The sequence below is a fragment of the Salminus brasiliensis genome, chromosome 25, assembly GCF_030463535.1.
Source record: "Salminus brasiliensis chromosome 25, fSalBra1.hap2, whole genome shotgun sequence".
Classification (NCBI taxonomy): Eukaryota; Metazoa; Chordata; class Actinopteri; order Characiformes; family Bryconidae; genus Salminus; species Salminus brasiliensis.
This window is the reverse complement of record NC_132902.1, coordinates 11,582,677-11,596,098: the sequence shown is the minus strand read 5'-3', so window position 1 is coordinate 11,596,098 and position 13,422 is coordinate 11,582,677. Positions and strand designations below refer to the sequence as shown.

Below are 13,422 nucleotides of genomic sequence, written 5' to 3'. Positions count from 1 at the left end.
TTGCAACATGGGCTGAGAATGATAACTGGTCATCCACGACTATACGAAGGCTTTGTGCTTCTGCAGATGATGAGAACAGCAAGTTCTCGCAGAAGTTCCAGCGATGTACAGCAGCTCGGTCTTGCTGAGTTTAAGGTGATGAACTGCCATCCAAGAAGAGACGTCAGCGAGACATGCTGAGATGTGAGCTGAAACCTGGGTGTCGAAGGTGGAACCCAGGCCAGGCAAATACTGTAGATTGTGTTGAGTGAGAAAGAGAGTCAGTTGATTGTAAACAGAGATTTGGCTTCTTCAAGATGGGGATCGCATGACCTGATGACAACAACCTGTTTATGATGAAAGAGATGAAAGGAAGGAGGTTTGGAACAATCGTCTAGCGGCTAGGACTCTAAACACTAAACACTAAACACTATATGAATAATATATGAATACTAAACTGAGGGACATAAGGCAACACAGTACACATAATGTAAACCTACAAAATTGTTTACAAAATGTAAACCTACAAAACTATTTATCCCAACAGTAAACAGGTGAGTTCTGGTTGTAAACATGTAACAATGTGTAGAAGCATATTTCCTATAGTAACAAACAGTTTAACTGGGCTTATTCAGCTCTAACAAATCATATAATGAACCACTGTTTCAGACGAAGCACCAATTCAAACAATTTGTTACTACTTGCATTTTTCTAAAGGGTACTCTGTGAACCCCAGCCAGTGTTTGGGTTTGTTCAGTCACACCACCAGCTCATCAGATTTCATTTAATGAGGGATTGATTAGATAAACTAGGTATTGGATTGCAGCTGCAAATACTGGGGTTCAATGAGAGCTTTGAAAATGATTAAGCTAACACACACGCACATAACATTTTAACACACATGTCAAACTGTAAAACTGTAAATTCATTTAATCTTGTCAAAATTACTTATTATACTTACTATGATATTTAAAAAGCAGTTGAACTAAGCTAGCTCAACTCAAATAAATACTTTTAGTGAAACACAGGTTTATTTATTTTAGTAAAAACAGTACACTAAGTATGGAAAAGTTGCACCTGGTGTCCTTGAAAGCAAGGTTACTCATATTAAAAAACTGATAAACTGTGTTGATTCTCTTACTTCACCAGAATACTTTGAGGAAAATCTTTTTTCCATTTGTTTAAATAAATATAATTGTGCTTGTGTTATCAGATTTAGTACACGGGGGAGGATATAAAACCCCTCTCTGCTGAAAACCATGCTTGTTTCATCTTGGTGGTCTGAGGTAAGGGGAGCTTATCTTACAATCCCTTCTATTTTAATCCCAGTCTTATACATCCTACAGGCTTATTTTCCACAATACAGGAAAATAAATGTGGGATTATTGTCCTGCTCAAAGGTGTATATATATATATATATATATTTTTTTTTTTTTAAGCTTTAGATTTTTAGTAGACTAAAGCAGATTGTCTTCCAGTATATCAACATATCTTCCAAGATTTATCCATCCTTCAGTTTTCATTTTTCCTGCTGGGAAAACAAAATGATGCTGCGACTCCCAGCATATTCCACTACTGGAATGGTGTAGTTGAGTAATGGCCAGTGGTAGGTTGTAGGTAGAATTTTGTACTCCAGATTTACTTTCATTTGTTTTTCTTCAGTAATGGTTCTTGCTAGCTTCACTCCGATACAAGCCAGTTTTATAAAGAGCTTTTAATGTGGTTAACTGGTGCACCTTCATTCAAGTGTCAGCCACTTCAGTGTCCCTCAGAAGGATTCTTGGACTCTTTTTGGGTTGCGTCTCCTTCTTGCTCTTTTCGTTTTTGTCTGGAGTATGCTCAAGTGTTATAATGCTCGTTCCATTTCCTAAGCTATTAGTCCTCGTTGGGATGTGCAAAGATTTGAATATCATATTGTAGTCTTTTCCTTGTGCATGCCAACAGGTATATTTCTATTTTTTTTAAATGTTCTTTGGCCTTAATGTTCACGGCTTTCTTTTTAAAACCAGTCTGATCAATGGTATTTGAATTAAGAGGGTCTTTATCCAGATAAAAATAAAAATGTTTTACTCATTTCCGAGGCCAACTGTAGATTCCATAGCACAGTTGTTTTTTTAGATATTCATTTTTCAGCGTTTGTCATTTATTAATTATTCTGTTATCAATGTGAATTTAATGTGAATGTTTGCAAGGAACTTTATATGCAATGGGTCTTATAAGTATTTAAAATGAAGCAGTTAGGATGTGATTGAAGTTGTTGACTTTTGGCTTTAAATCAAGGGGTTCAACAGAATATTGCTTGAACTATTTAGGAATTTAGGAACAGCCATTTTTTACTCAATCTTAATGACAAACTAAGCTCATAATAAGGGCAGCCGTTTATGCCCATGCCATAACAGTAGCTCTGCCATGTTTAACAGATGTATTTAGAGGAAAGAAAACATGGTAACACACAGAAAGCATGCTGATATGTCTGAATAAGTCATAATAAGTCATTGCTAATCTTGCTATTGTGACTTTACTTGCTGTGCAGATTGCTGGCTATTATGTTTAAGGTTGTGGGTCTGGTGGCCATTTTCCTGGTCTGCTCTGTCAGAGCTGAGGAGGTAAGTCACACTGAAATACACACATTTTCAAAATACACAGTCATGTCAGTTTGGTACTGTTTATTAACTTGGCTCTCATGTCTCTGTTTGTACCGACTGTGTTTCACATGATTCTTGCTGCGTAGCCCCGTAAGTTTACACTCCTTGAAATCCATATATGAATCATACTAATACACTTTGTTGGACAGTGTGCTAATTAGTTTATCTATTAATTCTCTGCTAGTGTTGTCTGTGGGTGAGCTGTTGGAGAGAGCTAACAGAAACATTGGTAGGGATCATTCTGTGCACATACACACACATTTCTCTCCTATGCCACCAAACCTTGCTCTGTTTTAGGGCTGTGTATAACTCATCCTCTCTTTCGTGTGTGTTAGTTCGTGGCCCTGATGAGCCAAACGTTATTGGAGACATTGCTGTAGACAACAGCGGAAGGAATGCTGACCCCTGCACTTCTCAGAGCTGCAAGTGGCCCAAGTCCAGTGATGGAAGGGTTTATGTACCATACGTCATTGCCAACCACTTCTGTAAGTGATAACTGCACCTCAAACACCTTTTTCACTGCAGATCAATTTAACACTGCAATATCATGCATTTTCTCTGATGCAGTCATTTAATATTCAAAACAATTTGTAAAATAGATATAGAAAGATTTTAAATTAGTATTTTTCCAACTCCTCCAAAGTCTCATTCAATGAAGTTGAAGTCTGGATTGTTTAATGTTCTTCTCATTTGCCTGTTTCCAAGCTTCTAGATTACATTCACATTATTTTAGACCCACCTCCTGCTTTCTCACATATTTTCTTTACCTTTCCTCATGCAAGTAGATTATTTAATATATCCTTATATTGTATTATATTAAAACAATAAATTATTTAATGAACCGTTGTATCTCCAATGCATTTGTGTCTTTTTGACATAATGCAAATCTGGCAGTTGTTCTTTATATTGAGTCAAATTTCAAGATGAATGGGTCAGTAAAAATTCTCCAAAATGACCTCTATTGAAAGGTGGAAAGATTCCATTTTTGTCATTTTAATATTCTGTTCATAGTCTGGATGTGACAGTAACTGCTTGTTTCTCTTACCTGCTACCAAGGTTTTTGGTAATACAGTAATTTTTTTAGTAAGTGCGGTAATTGGAAACTAACTTTTTTATAAACACAGCTTCTAACTTCCTCAGAGTGCTTCCAACTAAAATATGCATCCTGCAATAGTGTAAGATTAGAGCCAACAAATAAGCTGAGAACAGAACACTAAAATATCAGCTTTAGCATGAGGCCATATTAGGATTCGTTGGCATTTCAGTCATGTTGCATCATTCCACCTCTCTTACTCAGTTACAAAGTGATTTTTACTCATGTGCTGCTGTGTCCCCAAAGCTTAAATTGGCATGCAGCCATCTACAGATGAGCCAGCTTTATGCAATCCCCTGCTCTCTTTATGCACTGTGATATTTGGGTGATCTGTACTGACCTGTACTGCCATTTCCCTCATCAGCCTCTCGTGAGCTGCAGGTTATCCAGCGTGGTCTAGACTCCTTCTCCTCTGTCTCCTGCATCCGCTTTACACCGCGCTCCAGCCAGAGGGATTACATCAGCATTGAGTCCCGCAGCGGGTAGGCATCAGAATTAAAAGCATTAGCATTAGTCTGTTCTAAAATCTAATTGGCTGATTCACATTCATGGTTGTAAATGTAAAACACTTGATATACATGTGTATGACTATACACTGAGTATTATAATAATAATAATAATAATAATAATAATATGTGAAAATAAAGGAAAAATAAATCAATATGTTTAAAGTGTGTACCAAGCTTGACTGTCTAATAGGTGGAGATGAGTTCCACAATTCAAAAGCAGAACTTAACAGAAAGTAGCCTCTCCACATATCCTGTAATTTTAGGATCACATGTGCAATGTGTTTCAGCAACAGTAGCCTGCAATTAAAGCCGCAGGGAACTGAAATCCATGTTACTGTTCTAATTAGGTTAATGTGGCCCATGTGGGCACACAATAGACCTGTACAAAGTATGCTCATGAGTAATGTTCCAATAAGCAATAAATGAACAATACATTTTACCATATTTCTCCCCTTTCAGATTACACTTTGGTAACGTTTACTTCAGTAGCACTCTTACCAATCAAGCTCCTAACATGGTTTATTCTGTGCCCAGAATTTTAACTAAACAGGCGAAGATACTCACTAAGCAAAAGCTAACAAGTAAGCTAAACAGAACCCAAGCAGCATAACCAAAAACTAGCATGCTGGCTAATCTTTCTCTCTATATCTTATGTGTCTGTCATTCCTTTATTTGTCCAACTGGGCAGTCTTCCAAGCATGTATTCTGTGGCTGCAGACTCAACAGTAAATCAAATATTTCCTTCTTCCTAGACAGTAATATTTTGTGGCCCACATCCACTGTTTTTATCAACCTTTTAACAATAAAAATACTAATAGAGATTATTAACACAAATACCATAATCTATCTGTACCTAGATCTAAAACCATATCTGCGTAGTATGTAGAGCTTGGTGTTCTCAAGCTAGTGTGAATGCTAGTTTAGCATTTTTAGTATTTCAGTTTTAAATTTTAGTATCATATTTTTTATTGTATGTTTGAGGAGACAATTATCAAAGTAAATGGATTGGTAATAACTACTTAAATTACCTTTTTGAAATGTGTTTATTATGTTTTGTACAAAAGCACAAAGCCATCTGAGACCACGTGTTAGTGATTTTCCCACAATTAAGGGTTGACCACGGTAAAATCACTAACTCTCAGCCTACAGTGGTTTATTGCTTTATTATCATTTTAATCTGCACCAAGCATGAAAAATAATAATTAGATTTCAGAATCGGATTTCTGTATACATAAAGATCAGAATCAGAAAACAAATAAGAAATCAGTTCAGATTAGAATCAGACAGTGGGTTTTTGGCTCTTACACTCTCTCTCTCTTTGCTTGACAGATGCTACTCTTACGTTGGTCGCCTTGGTTATGGTCAGACTGTCTCTCTGGACCGCAATGGCTGCATCTACCACAACACTGTCCAGCATGAGCTGCTCCACGCTCTGGGCTTCAACCATGAACAGACCCGCAGTGACCGTGACAACCACATCCGCGTCGTCTGGGAAAACATTATTGACAGTACAGTCCTGATTTTGAATAAACTCTTTTTTAGCAGATTTAGCAGAAACATGAGATTTAGGAGCAATTTGAAGGCTGTGTAATTTCACCAGTTAATATCTTACTTCTTTACCAGACATGAAGCACAACTTCAATAAGATCAACACTCTCAACCAAGGAACTTCCTATGACTACAACTCCGTCATGCAGTACCACAGGTCAGGCGTTCTATTCTCCATTTTATTACATCTATACCAGCAGGGGAGGAACAAATCCTCCACTGCCATTCAAAAGACTGGAACCATGTGTCCTATTTTATATTCATAGTTATACTGATTTTATATAATAATAACTTTAATAATAACACTGAAGGTTGGAATACCTTTCCTGATAAGTATTCTGCCCTGAGATTTGATCAGTACTTTTATAAATACGAGGCTTTCTGGATGTTAAACTTCATTCTTAAAGTTCTTTACTCAGTTTCTGTAGATACAGCTATTTTTTACCACGTCCTTTGAAAATATATTTGATATTAATGAAGTTATGCAGTTACTGTTTGGGGTTGTAACTGTTTGCTTCATGTATCTTTAACTTCATGTAACTTTAACTTTAATTTATCTTTAAATTGTTTTTTTGTTTGTTTGTTTGTTTGTTTTTATTTTAAAACTGAAAACTAAATTTCTGAAATATATAACTGAACAATCCACTTTTGAATGGGAGTGCACATTTCAACATAGACATATACAAAAGTACATTTGTACATAAACAAATGAAGAATTTTCTAGTTTGGTGGTGAGTGATATGGTGAGGAGTGATGGGATGCTTTATTTTGCACTGTTTGGCATAAGGGTAACATAAGCAAGTGAGTGTGTTAAAAGCCATGTCTATAAGGATGAAGGAGTATTATATAGTTTATTATTATTATCAATGTTGTGAATGTTTTTCTTTACATTTATCATTCTAGAACTGCTTTCTCTAAGAATGGTCTGGCCACCATGGTCCCCATCCCCAACAGCAATGTGTCTTTTGGCCAGGCTACTCAGATGAGCCAAAACGACATCACTAGACTCAACAGACTCTATGGGTGCTGTAAGTACACCTAGAGCACTTTAGTGCAATGCTTAAATCCTTATACCACAAAAGCAGCTGTTCTCATATCCACTGCATGCTAATAATAATAAACGTTATGCTTTTCAATATGAGCCTTTGTACATTTATGAACGATTTTGATTAATAATTCTATTTTCATCCATAGGAGCAGAAGACTTCCCTTTATCCACTGCTCAGATACAGCAGGAGAAGACCAATAGCAAACCCCCTTCACTGCATATCACTAATTTACCAATACTTTATTGATGTCATAATTGTAAAACTGGGCCTTAAAATAAATCAGCACTCAACATGATCATGCTCTTTGTGTTTCTGAAAAAACACATAACTCATACACAACTAAAATGATTTACTAGGTATTTGAAGTATACCAAAGTCATTCTATACATCTAGAGCAAATGTTTTTAAGCCCAAAAGTAATTGGGCAATTGACTGACCTGTTCCTTTATTATTTTTTGGCAAATGAAGGAAATCAAAGTTCTAAAGTTTATTCATTTTTGTAAGTATTGAAAGTAATGAGCTTTTGGTAGCCATTCATGAGAACTCTCTAAATGCAATCCAAGTACCTATCAGAGAGACAGAAGACTTTCAAAATGTTCAAATCAACAATTTTACATTTTTTCTTTGAAATAATCAATTCACTGACAAGATCAGCAACGCCAAAACACATAGAAGAACACTGAAGACAATTGAAGTACTGTTGATAATCACAGATTTTTTTTCTTAGCGAAAAGTACACTCTCAAGAAGCTAGGCATCACAGGAAGACCTTTATGAAAGTAAATACAGAGCATATTCAACTACTTTAAAATTTAAACCACTGGTAACGCTACACAACGACTGGGTTGCTGTATGGAGTGTATGGAGCTGTACTTTCTGCTCAGATTTAATCAAATGCTGAACATCTGATAGGATGGCTCTTCTCAGTACGTATGTATAATGACAAAAAAATCATTGTATAATAAAAGTATTGGGGCACTTGCTCATTCATTGTTTCTTTTGAAAACAAGGGTACTAAAGAGGGATTATCCTGCTTTTGTAGGAGTAACTGTTTCTGCTGTTCAGGGAAGGTTTTATACAAGATTTTGAAACATTGCTGTTAGGATTGGATTTGCATTTAGCGACAAGAGCGTTAGTGAGGTCACTAAGTAAAGACCATTATATTACATGCAGGGCTGTATGGTGGGACAGATTTACTTATGTTTGTGATTACAATGCTAGCTATTTAATTCATTAATTAAGCGTTCATTCAAATTGTTATAAGGTTTGGCTCCCTAATATTGCTAATGCTTAGGAATGTAAAAATATGATGGCTGTGATAAAAGTCTATTAGATGGTGCACCCTCATACCTGAGAACACAGTTCCACTACTCCACAACTCATATATATATATATATATATATATATATATATATATATATATATATATATATATATATATATATAATCTGCTCCAAAAAGTGCCATTTTTATGGCAATACTTTATATCAAATCCATTAAGGTGTACAGAGGCAAATGACAAAAATAGTGTCATTGTCCAAATACAGCCTGACTGTTTGTCAATCCTTGGCTTTTTGGGGTAACATTTTGGGGTAAGTGGTCGTGTTAAAGGGGTAACACTTTGGACTGCACTGGAGCAATAAGGCAAGGCTAACTGAGAAATACTGATTTCAGGGTAATGCACACTATTGTTTGAGTGTTATTGAGAAGGGTAAAGGGTAAGGACATTGTAGTCATAGTTTCAATATTGTGAAAAACACTATAACAATGGTCATTGTACAATTACATATTGACATATCTTTATTATCAAAATATGAAATCAGACATTGTTTGATATTGTATGCAGATCGATTACATTGTTTACTACTCATTAATTGCATCATTGCAAGCGAGTGAGTCATTTCTTTGCCATGTCTTAAAAAGTTTTAATCTTGAAAATGTATTTAATGTAACTGCAAAAAAATCAATGCTCTGGTTCTGCTGCACTAGTCTGCTAGACAATGAGAGAGAAATGAGACATTCAGACTGCAGAGGAATAACACTGTCAATGCATTAACACCAGAGAAACTCAGTTAACCACAGTAGAGTCTGTTGATACGCAAGATGTCGACCTGGCTCATCTCAGTGGCACGACCAATGTTCACATTACTGTTTGGTATAGGGATGATGGTTGGCTCTCTGTTCCTGGAGAAAGCATACCTGGAACCACACAGATCATACAAGGTGTATTCATACACCTCATATTCATATTCATACAGTGAATACACCATGGCTTCTGGGGTAAAAAAAAACCCCACCCAAACACAATGTAGGAATGGTGAAGGAGCAACAGCTTCCAAGCTTACCTTCCATAGTGCATGACAGAGTTGTAGTCATACGGTGTGTTCAAGTTTATGGTTGCGATCTTACTGAAGTTATGTTCCATTCCTATTAAATCAACAAGATAATCAGTGAAAGGATGTCAAGTTAGGAAGGATATATCTCAGGATATTGTCCAACATGGTGACTTTTTTTGGATCAGCAGAAGAATTTCCAATGCTAAGGGGGGCAGCGGTGGCTCAGTGGTTAGAGCACTGAGCTATTGATCACAGAGTTGTAGGTTCGATCAAAGGTGTCGAATTGGGTAGGATTGTCCCTAAAAATATCCAGTGAATACTGAATTGCCCCTAGCAATATTTTTATTTTATTCCATGGGCTATTATACGGAACTGGTGCCAAACCTAAATGTAAGCCTAAATTGGTGAAATGCTCAGTCAGGATGACTGGTAATATAATAATAATAATAATAATAATAATAATATTAATAAAAATATTATAAAAATTCAACCAAGCCAAGCTAAGTAGAGGCAGGTGGAGAAGGGTGCTGCTAGGAATTTTGGGCCCCATGAAAAGATATTACACTGGCGTCCACGAAAAACTAAATTCTTACTTTTTAATTGCCTCTGTCAGTCACAGATCCTTAAAATTATCCTAACATTCCCTCCAATATGGTGACCCTGGTCACAGTTGAATGATGACTGAATTTAGTATAGACTTAAAGCTTGTTTAGATTTCCATTATGAAGTACAGAAAGTTAACCATGATGCTGTTGGTTAACAATTAAAGCTGTGTAATTATTGTCACAGGAACATACTGACAGTGTGAAGGCTACCATATGTGATGACATATGGTAGTGTGAAGTCTCTAGATGACAAGAAACTGCACTCATCGTCCAGGGTGCCCAAGTGGACCACTTTTACGTTACCTCCAATGTCAAAATCAAACCTTCACCCTTGAATTTGATACCTGGGGCTTGCCAAGCTGCCTCTATTTGCCCTTGAGAAAGGCCCTAACCATCTCAAGTTTGACCAATATGTTAATGGGGTCCTTCATGTTCACTTCTAAACTGACTGTAGAAGTACACAGCACTAAATTGAGTAAAATGCAAATGGATCATTTCTCAGCTAAATATTTGTACAGTATGTAGGTAGAAACACCCACTTTACCCACCACGAATGACGTTTTGTAAGAGGATCCGGACATGCTGGTCACGGTCACTGCGGGTCTGCTCGTGGTTGAAGCCCAGAGCATGGAGGAGCTCATGCTGGACCACACCCAAATAGACACATCCATTGCGATTAAGAGACACAACCTGCCCTCCTCCTCTTCTACCCACAAAAGAATAGCACCTATAAGTCAAAAACAGCACTTTATTGTTTTGGATGAAAACAAAAGGGAAATAAACAAGTTGTTTATGAATGTTTTATATAATAAGCACACACGTACAGAAAACTCCAGGATTCTAAAGGTCTAGGTTTAAGAGATGCACAGTAAATCAATCTGTATTGGCACACATTTGCTTAAAATAATAAAGTTATGTATTTTTATACATTATGTCTGTTTATGCTCAGACATTTACATTTGACTAATTTCAAATCAATATTTGAGTGCAGAATATCTATTGCTACGTTTTAACCCTATTGAAATAAACATGTCCAAATGTTTGTGGACACTCATTCTAATGAATGCATTCAGATACTTTAAGCACCCATCACAAATGCACACACAGCTTGTCTAGTCATGTATTGCCAATAGAACAACGTTCTCTGGAGCAGATTAACATGAACCTATCGGGAGCATGTCTAATGCCAGGCGTGGGCTAGAGGGGTATAAAGCCCCTCAGCATTGAGCTGTGGAGCAGTGGAACCTTGCTCCAGCCAAAACTTTTGGATGAATTGGGGAGTTGAGCATGAGGTGGAGTGGTGATCATCCAACATCCTGACCTCACTAACGCTTTTGTCACTGAATGCAAGCTCCAAAATCTAGTCGAAAGCCTTCCCTAGACAGTCATTCCAACAAAATCTGGAACTCTTTTTAATACCCTTAAAAAATTCATCCATATTGTATCCATACATTTTTTTATTAGAGTTCAAAGAGTTTAATTAGAGTTCAAAATGATTGATAGGCTTTATCTGGAGTGTTTAAAGACCTGGTCACATACCCAGAAAGAGACTGAATGTGTACAAAGTCTTGCTGTCTTGTGCGAGGTATGAATCGGACGCAGGTGGACCTCTCGAAGGACCTCATAGCACTCTCAATGACATTTTTCTCCCGTGTTGCTGCCAAGGAGATACATATCTCGTCAGATAGAGCAGTTAGGAGACATAATCATTTAACTCTGGTAAGGACGGTCACTCACAGTATTGGTTGGAAATGAAGAAGGGCACGTAGACGTTTCCGTCCCTCTCTTTGATCCATTTGCACCCACGGGCTGTACATGGGTCTGCGTTCTGGAAACCAACATTTACGGCAATGTCACCAAACATCACCTTGGGTTCATCCAATGCCTGTCCTGTGCAATGAAATGTGAGAGTGAATAAGCTGCGTCGCTACTTTACATGGCTAAATCATCTTCTTTTTCAAAAGCACTTTTTTCAGCACTGATCTTGTACTTATTACAGGCTTGTGACTGCACTTATATGTCTGACTTTGATCTCTTTGACATTTAGGCACAGTAATTATGTATCCACATTGACTTTTGTATTTGGCAGTGTCTGAGCTTAGAGGTATCTTTGAAGTCTAGCCTATTCACAATAGCACACTATGTTCTGAGTTGACGAAGCACTTTTGTAAGATGCTCTATTAAATGCCATCATTTTAGCTGCAACTTACGAGTGCAGTTCTGTTGCAAATTAAAGAAAATATAAAAAAATACAAAAAGGTTTAGTTAGACACTCAGTTAGATGTGGGCAATATGACAAAGAAAAATATTATTTACATGTCATATGCAATTTCAAAACATATTGTAGATATAATATCAAGCTAGGCATTAGCTAAGGCATTAGCTTGTAAGGTAACGGCTGTTTCCAAAAGAAGTGAACACAGTCTGGCTTTCCAAAAAGAATTGACAATGGACTATGTAATGTGACCTGTCAAAATATGTAGACCAGACAATTTATGTTTTGCAAACAAGGCTCAGCCACATTTGAAGACATTCTAGAATTAAATCAATACACATTCCTGCAAATATAAATTAAAATATGTTTTAATGCATCATATTTATTAACTTAATTACAAAAACAGTAACTATGTGTTTCAGTGATTTAATCTAAACACTATGGTATTTCTCTAGTTGCTTATTCCTTTAAAATGTCAAAAGATACACATACAGACACAGAACCCATGTCGTACTTCAGTTGAGCTCAGTTAGGCCATGGGTTTAGTTAGTAACAGTCAGCCAGTAACTTTCAGTTTTTGCTGTTTATTTCAATGATTATTTCTAAATACATGCCACAGATTTGATCCATTCAAGTTTACGTTAAACCCTTGCCTGCAAATAGATCTGTGTGAACGTTAAATGAACCACAACTCAACTCGAGCTACAAATATATACACATTTTTAGTTACCTGGCAGCAGGATTTAAAAAAAAAAAAAACTAAATATGATCTTACCAGCATTCTTGTTGGCTCTTTCAATTATGGAAGATACTGAGAGGTCATCCTTGTCAATGCTGTTATCTGTGTAAACCATACATTATACTGTTATTGGTTTCCATTAATAGTATGGTTTTTTAATATTACATTAAATCACATCAATTTGACATCTCTAAACTTAGACACTATGCAGCTGTATCTACTTACCAGTCTCCTCAGAGCTCTGATTAATGCTTGCCTGGCAAAACATTGTAGGAATGAAGATTTTTTTGTTGTTATGTTTGCATACTGCTAAAAGCTTTCACCTTTTCAAAGTGTGTGTGTGAGCTTACCCTTACAGAGCGACTCTGAGCTGGACTGAAATCCAGCAGCAAAAGCAGGATGAGGGTCAGAGTCAGGTGCATGATGAGTGGCACTGGGAATGGAAAGTAGTGAGGAAGAAGCTCAGTTTAAATAAAGTGACAGGTCCTACTAACTTCCCTCAAACAGACCTCTTTGCTGGTTACTCAAGGGTTGTGGTAAACTATTCAGTGAACCAGAAATGAGGTAATCCTTAAGCAAGGGTCCAGTTCCTAAACTCAATGTCAAACCAAATATGTTGCACATAGCCCTTCTTTGCTTTATGCTTTAGGCTACAGGTCATATCTGGGTAACAGTGTCACAAAGCTGAATGGTTACAAATCTACC

At 36.7% G+C, this 13,422-nt stretch overlaps 2 protein-coding genes across 2 annotated transcripts; one reads left to right on the top strand and one right to left on the bottom strand.

Moving 5' to 3' along the window:
• The first annotated feature begins 103 nt into the window (after positions 1 to 103).
• On the top strand, positions 104 to 7,806 carry LOC140548014 (low choriolytic enzyme-like). Its single transcript, XM_072671362.1, has 8 exons — positions 104 to 135; positions 2,774 to 2,853; positions 2,960 to 3,109; positions 4,082 to 4,199; positions 5,556 to 5,734; positions 5,850 to 5,931; positions 6,678 to 6,802; positions 6,969 to 7,806. Coding segments are annotated over exons 1-8 (768 nt in total). The 3' UTR covers positions 6,971 to 7,806.
• An 863-nt stretch (positions 7,807 to 8,669) lies between these two features.
• Positions 8,670 to 13,141, bottom strand: LOC140547783 (low choriolytic enzyme-like). Its single transcript, XM_072670971.1, has 8 exons — positions 13,068 to 13,141; positions 12,943 to 12,973; positions 12,754 to 12,819; positions 11,501 to 11,653; positions 11,303 to 11,420; positions 10,312 to 10,490; positions 9,168 to 9,249; positions 8,670 to 9,021 (listed from the first exon to the last, which is right to left on the bottom strand). Exons 1-8 carry the CDS (start codon positions 13,137 to 13,139, stop codon positions 8,895 to 8,897), a joined length of 828 nt encoding a protein of 275 aa, XP_072527072.1. The 5' UTR covers positions 13,140 to 13,141; the 3' UTR covers positions 8,670 to 8,894.
• Positions 13,142 to 13,422: the final 281 nt, after the last annotated feature.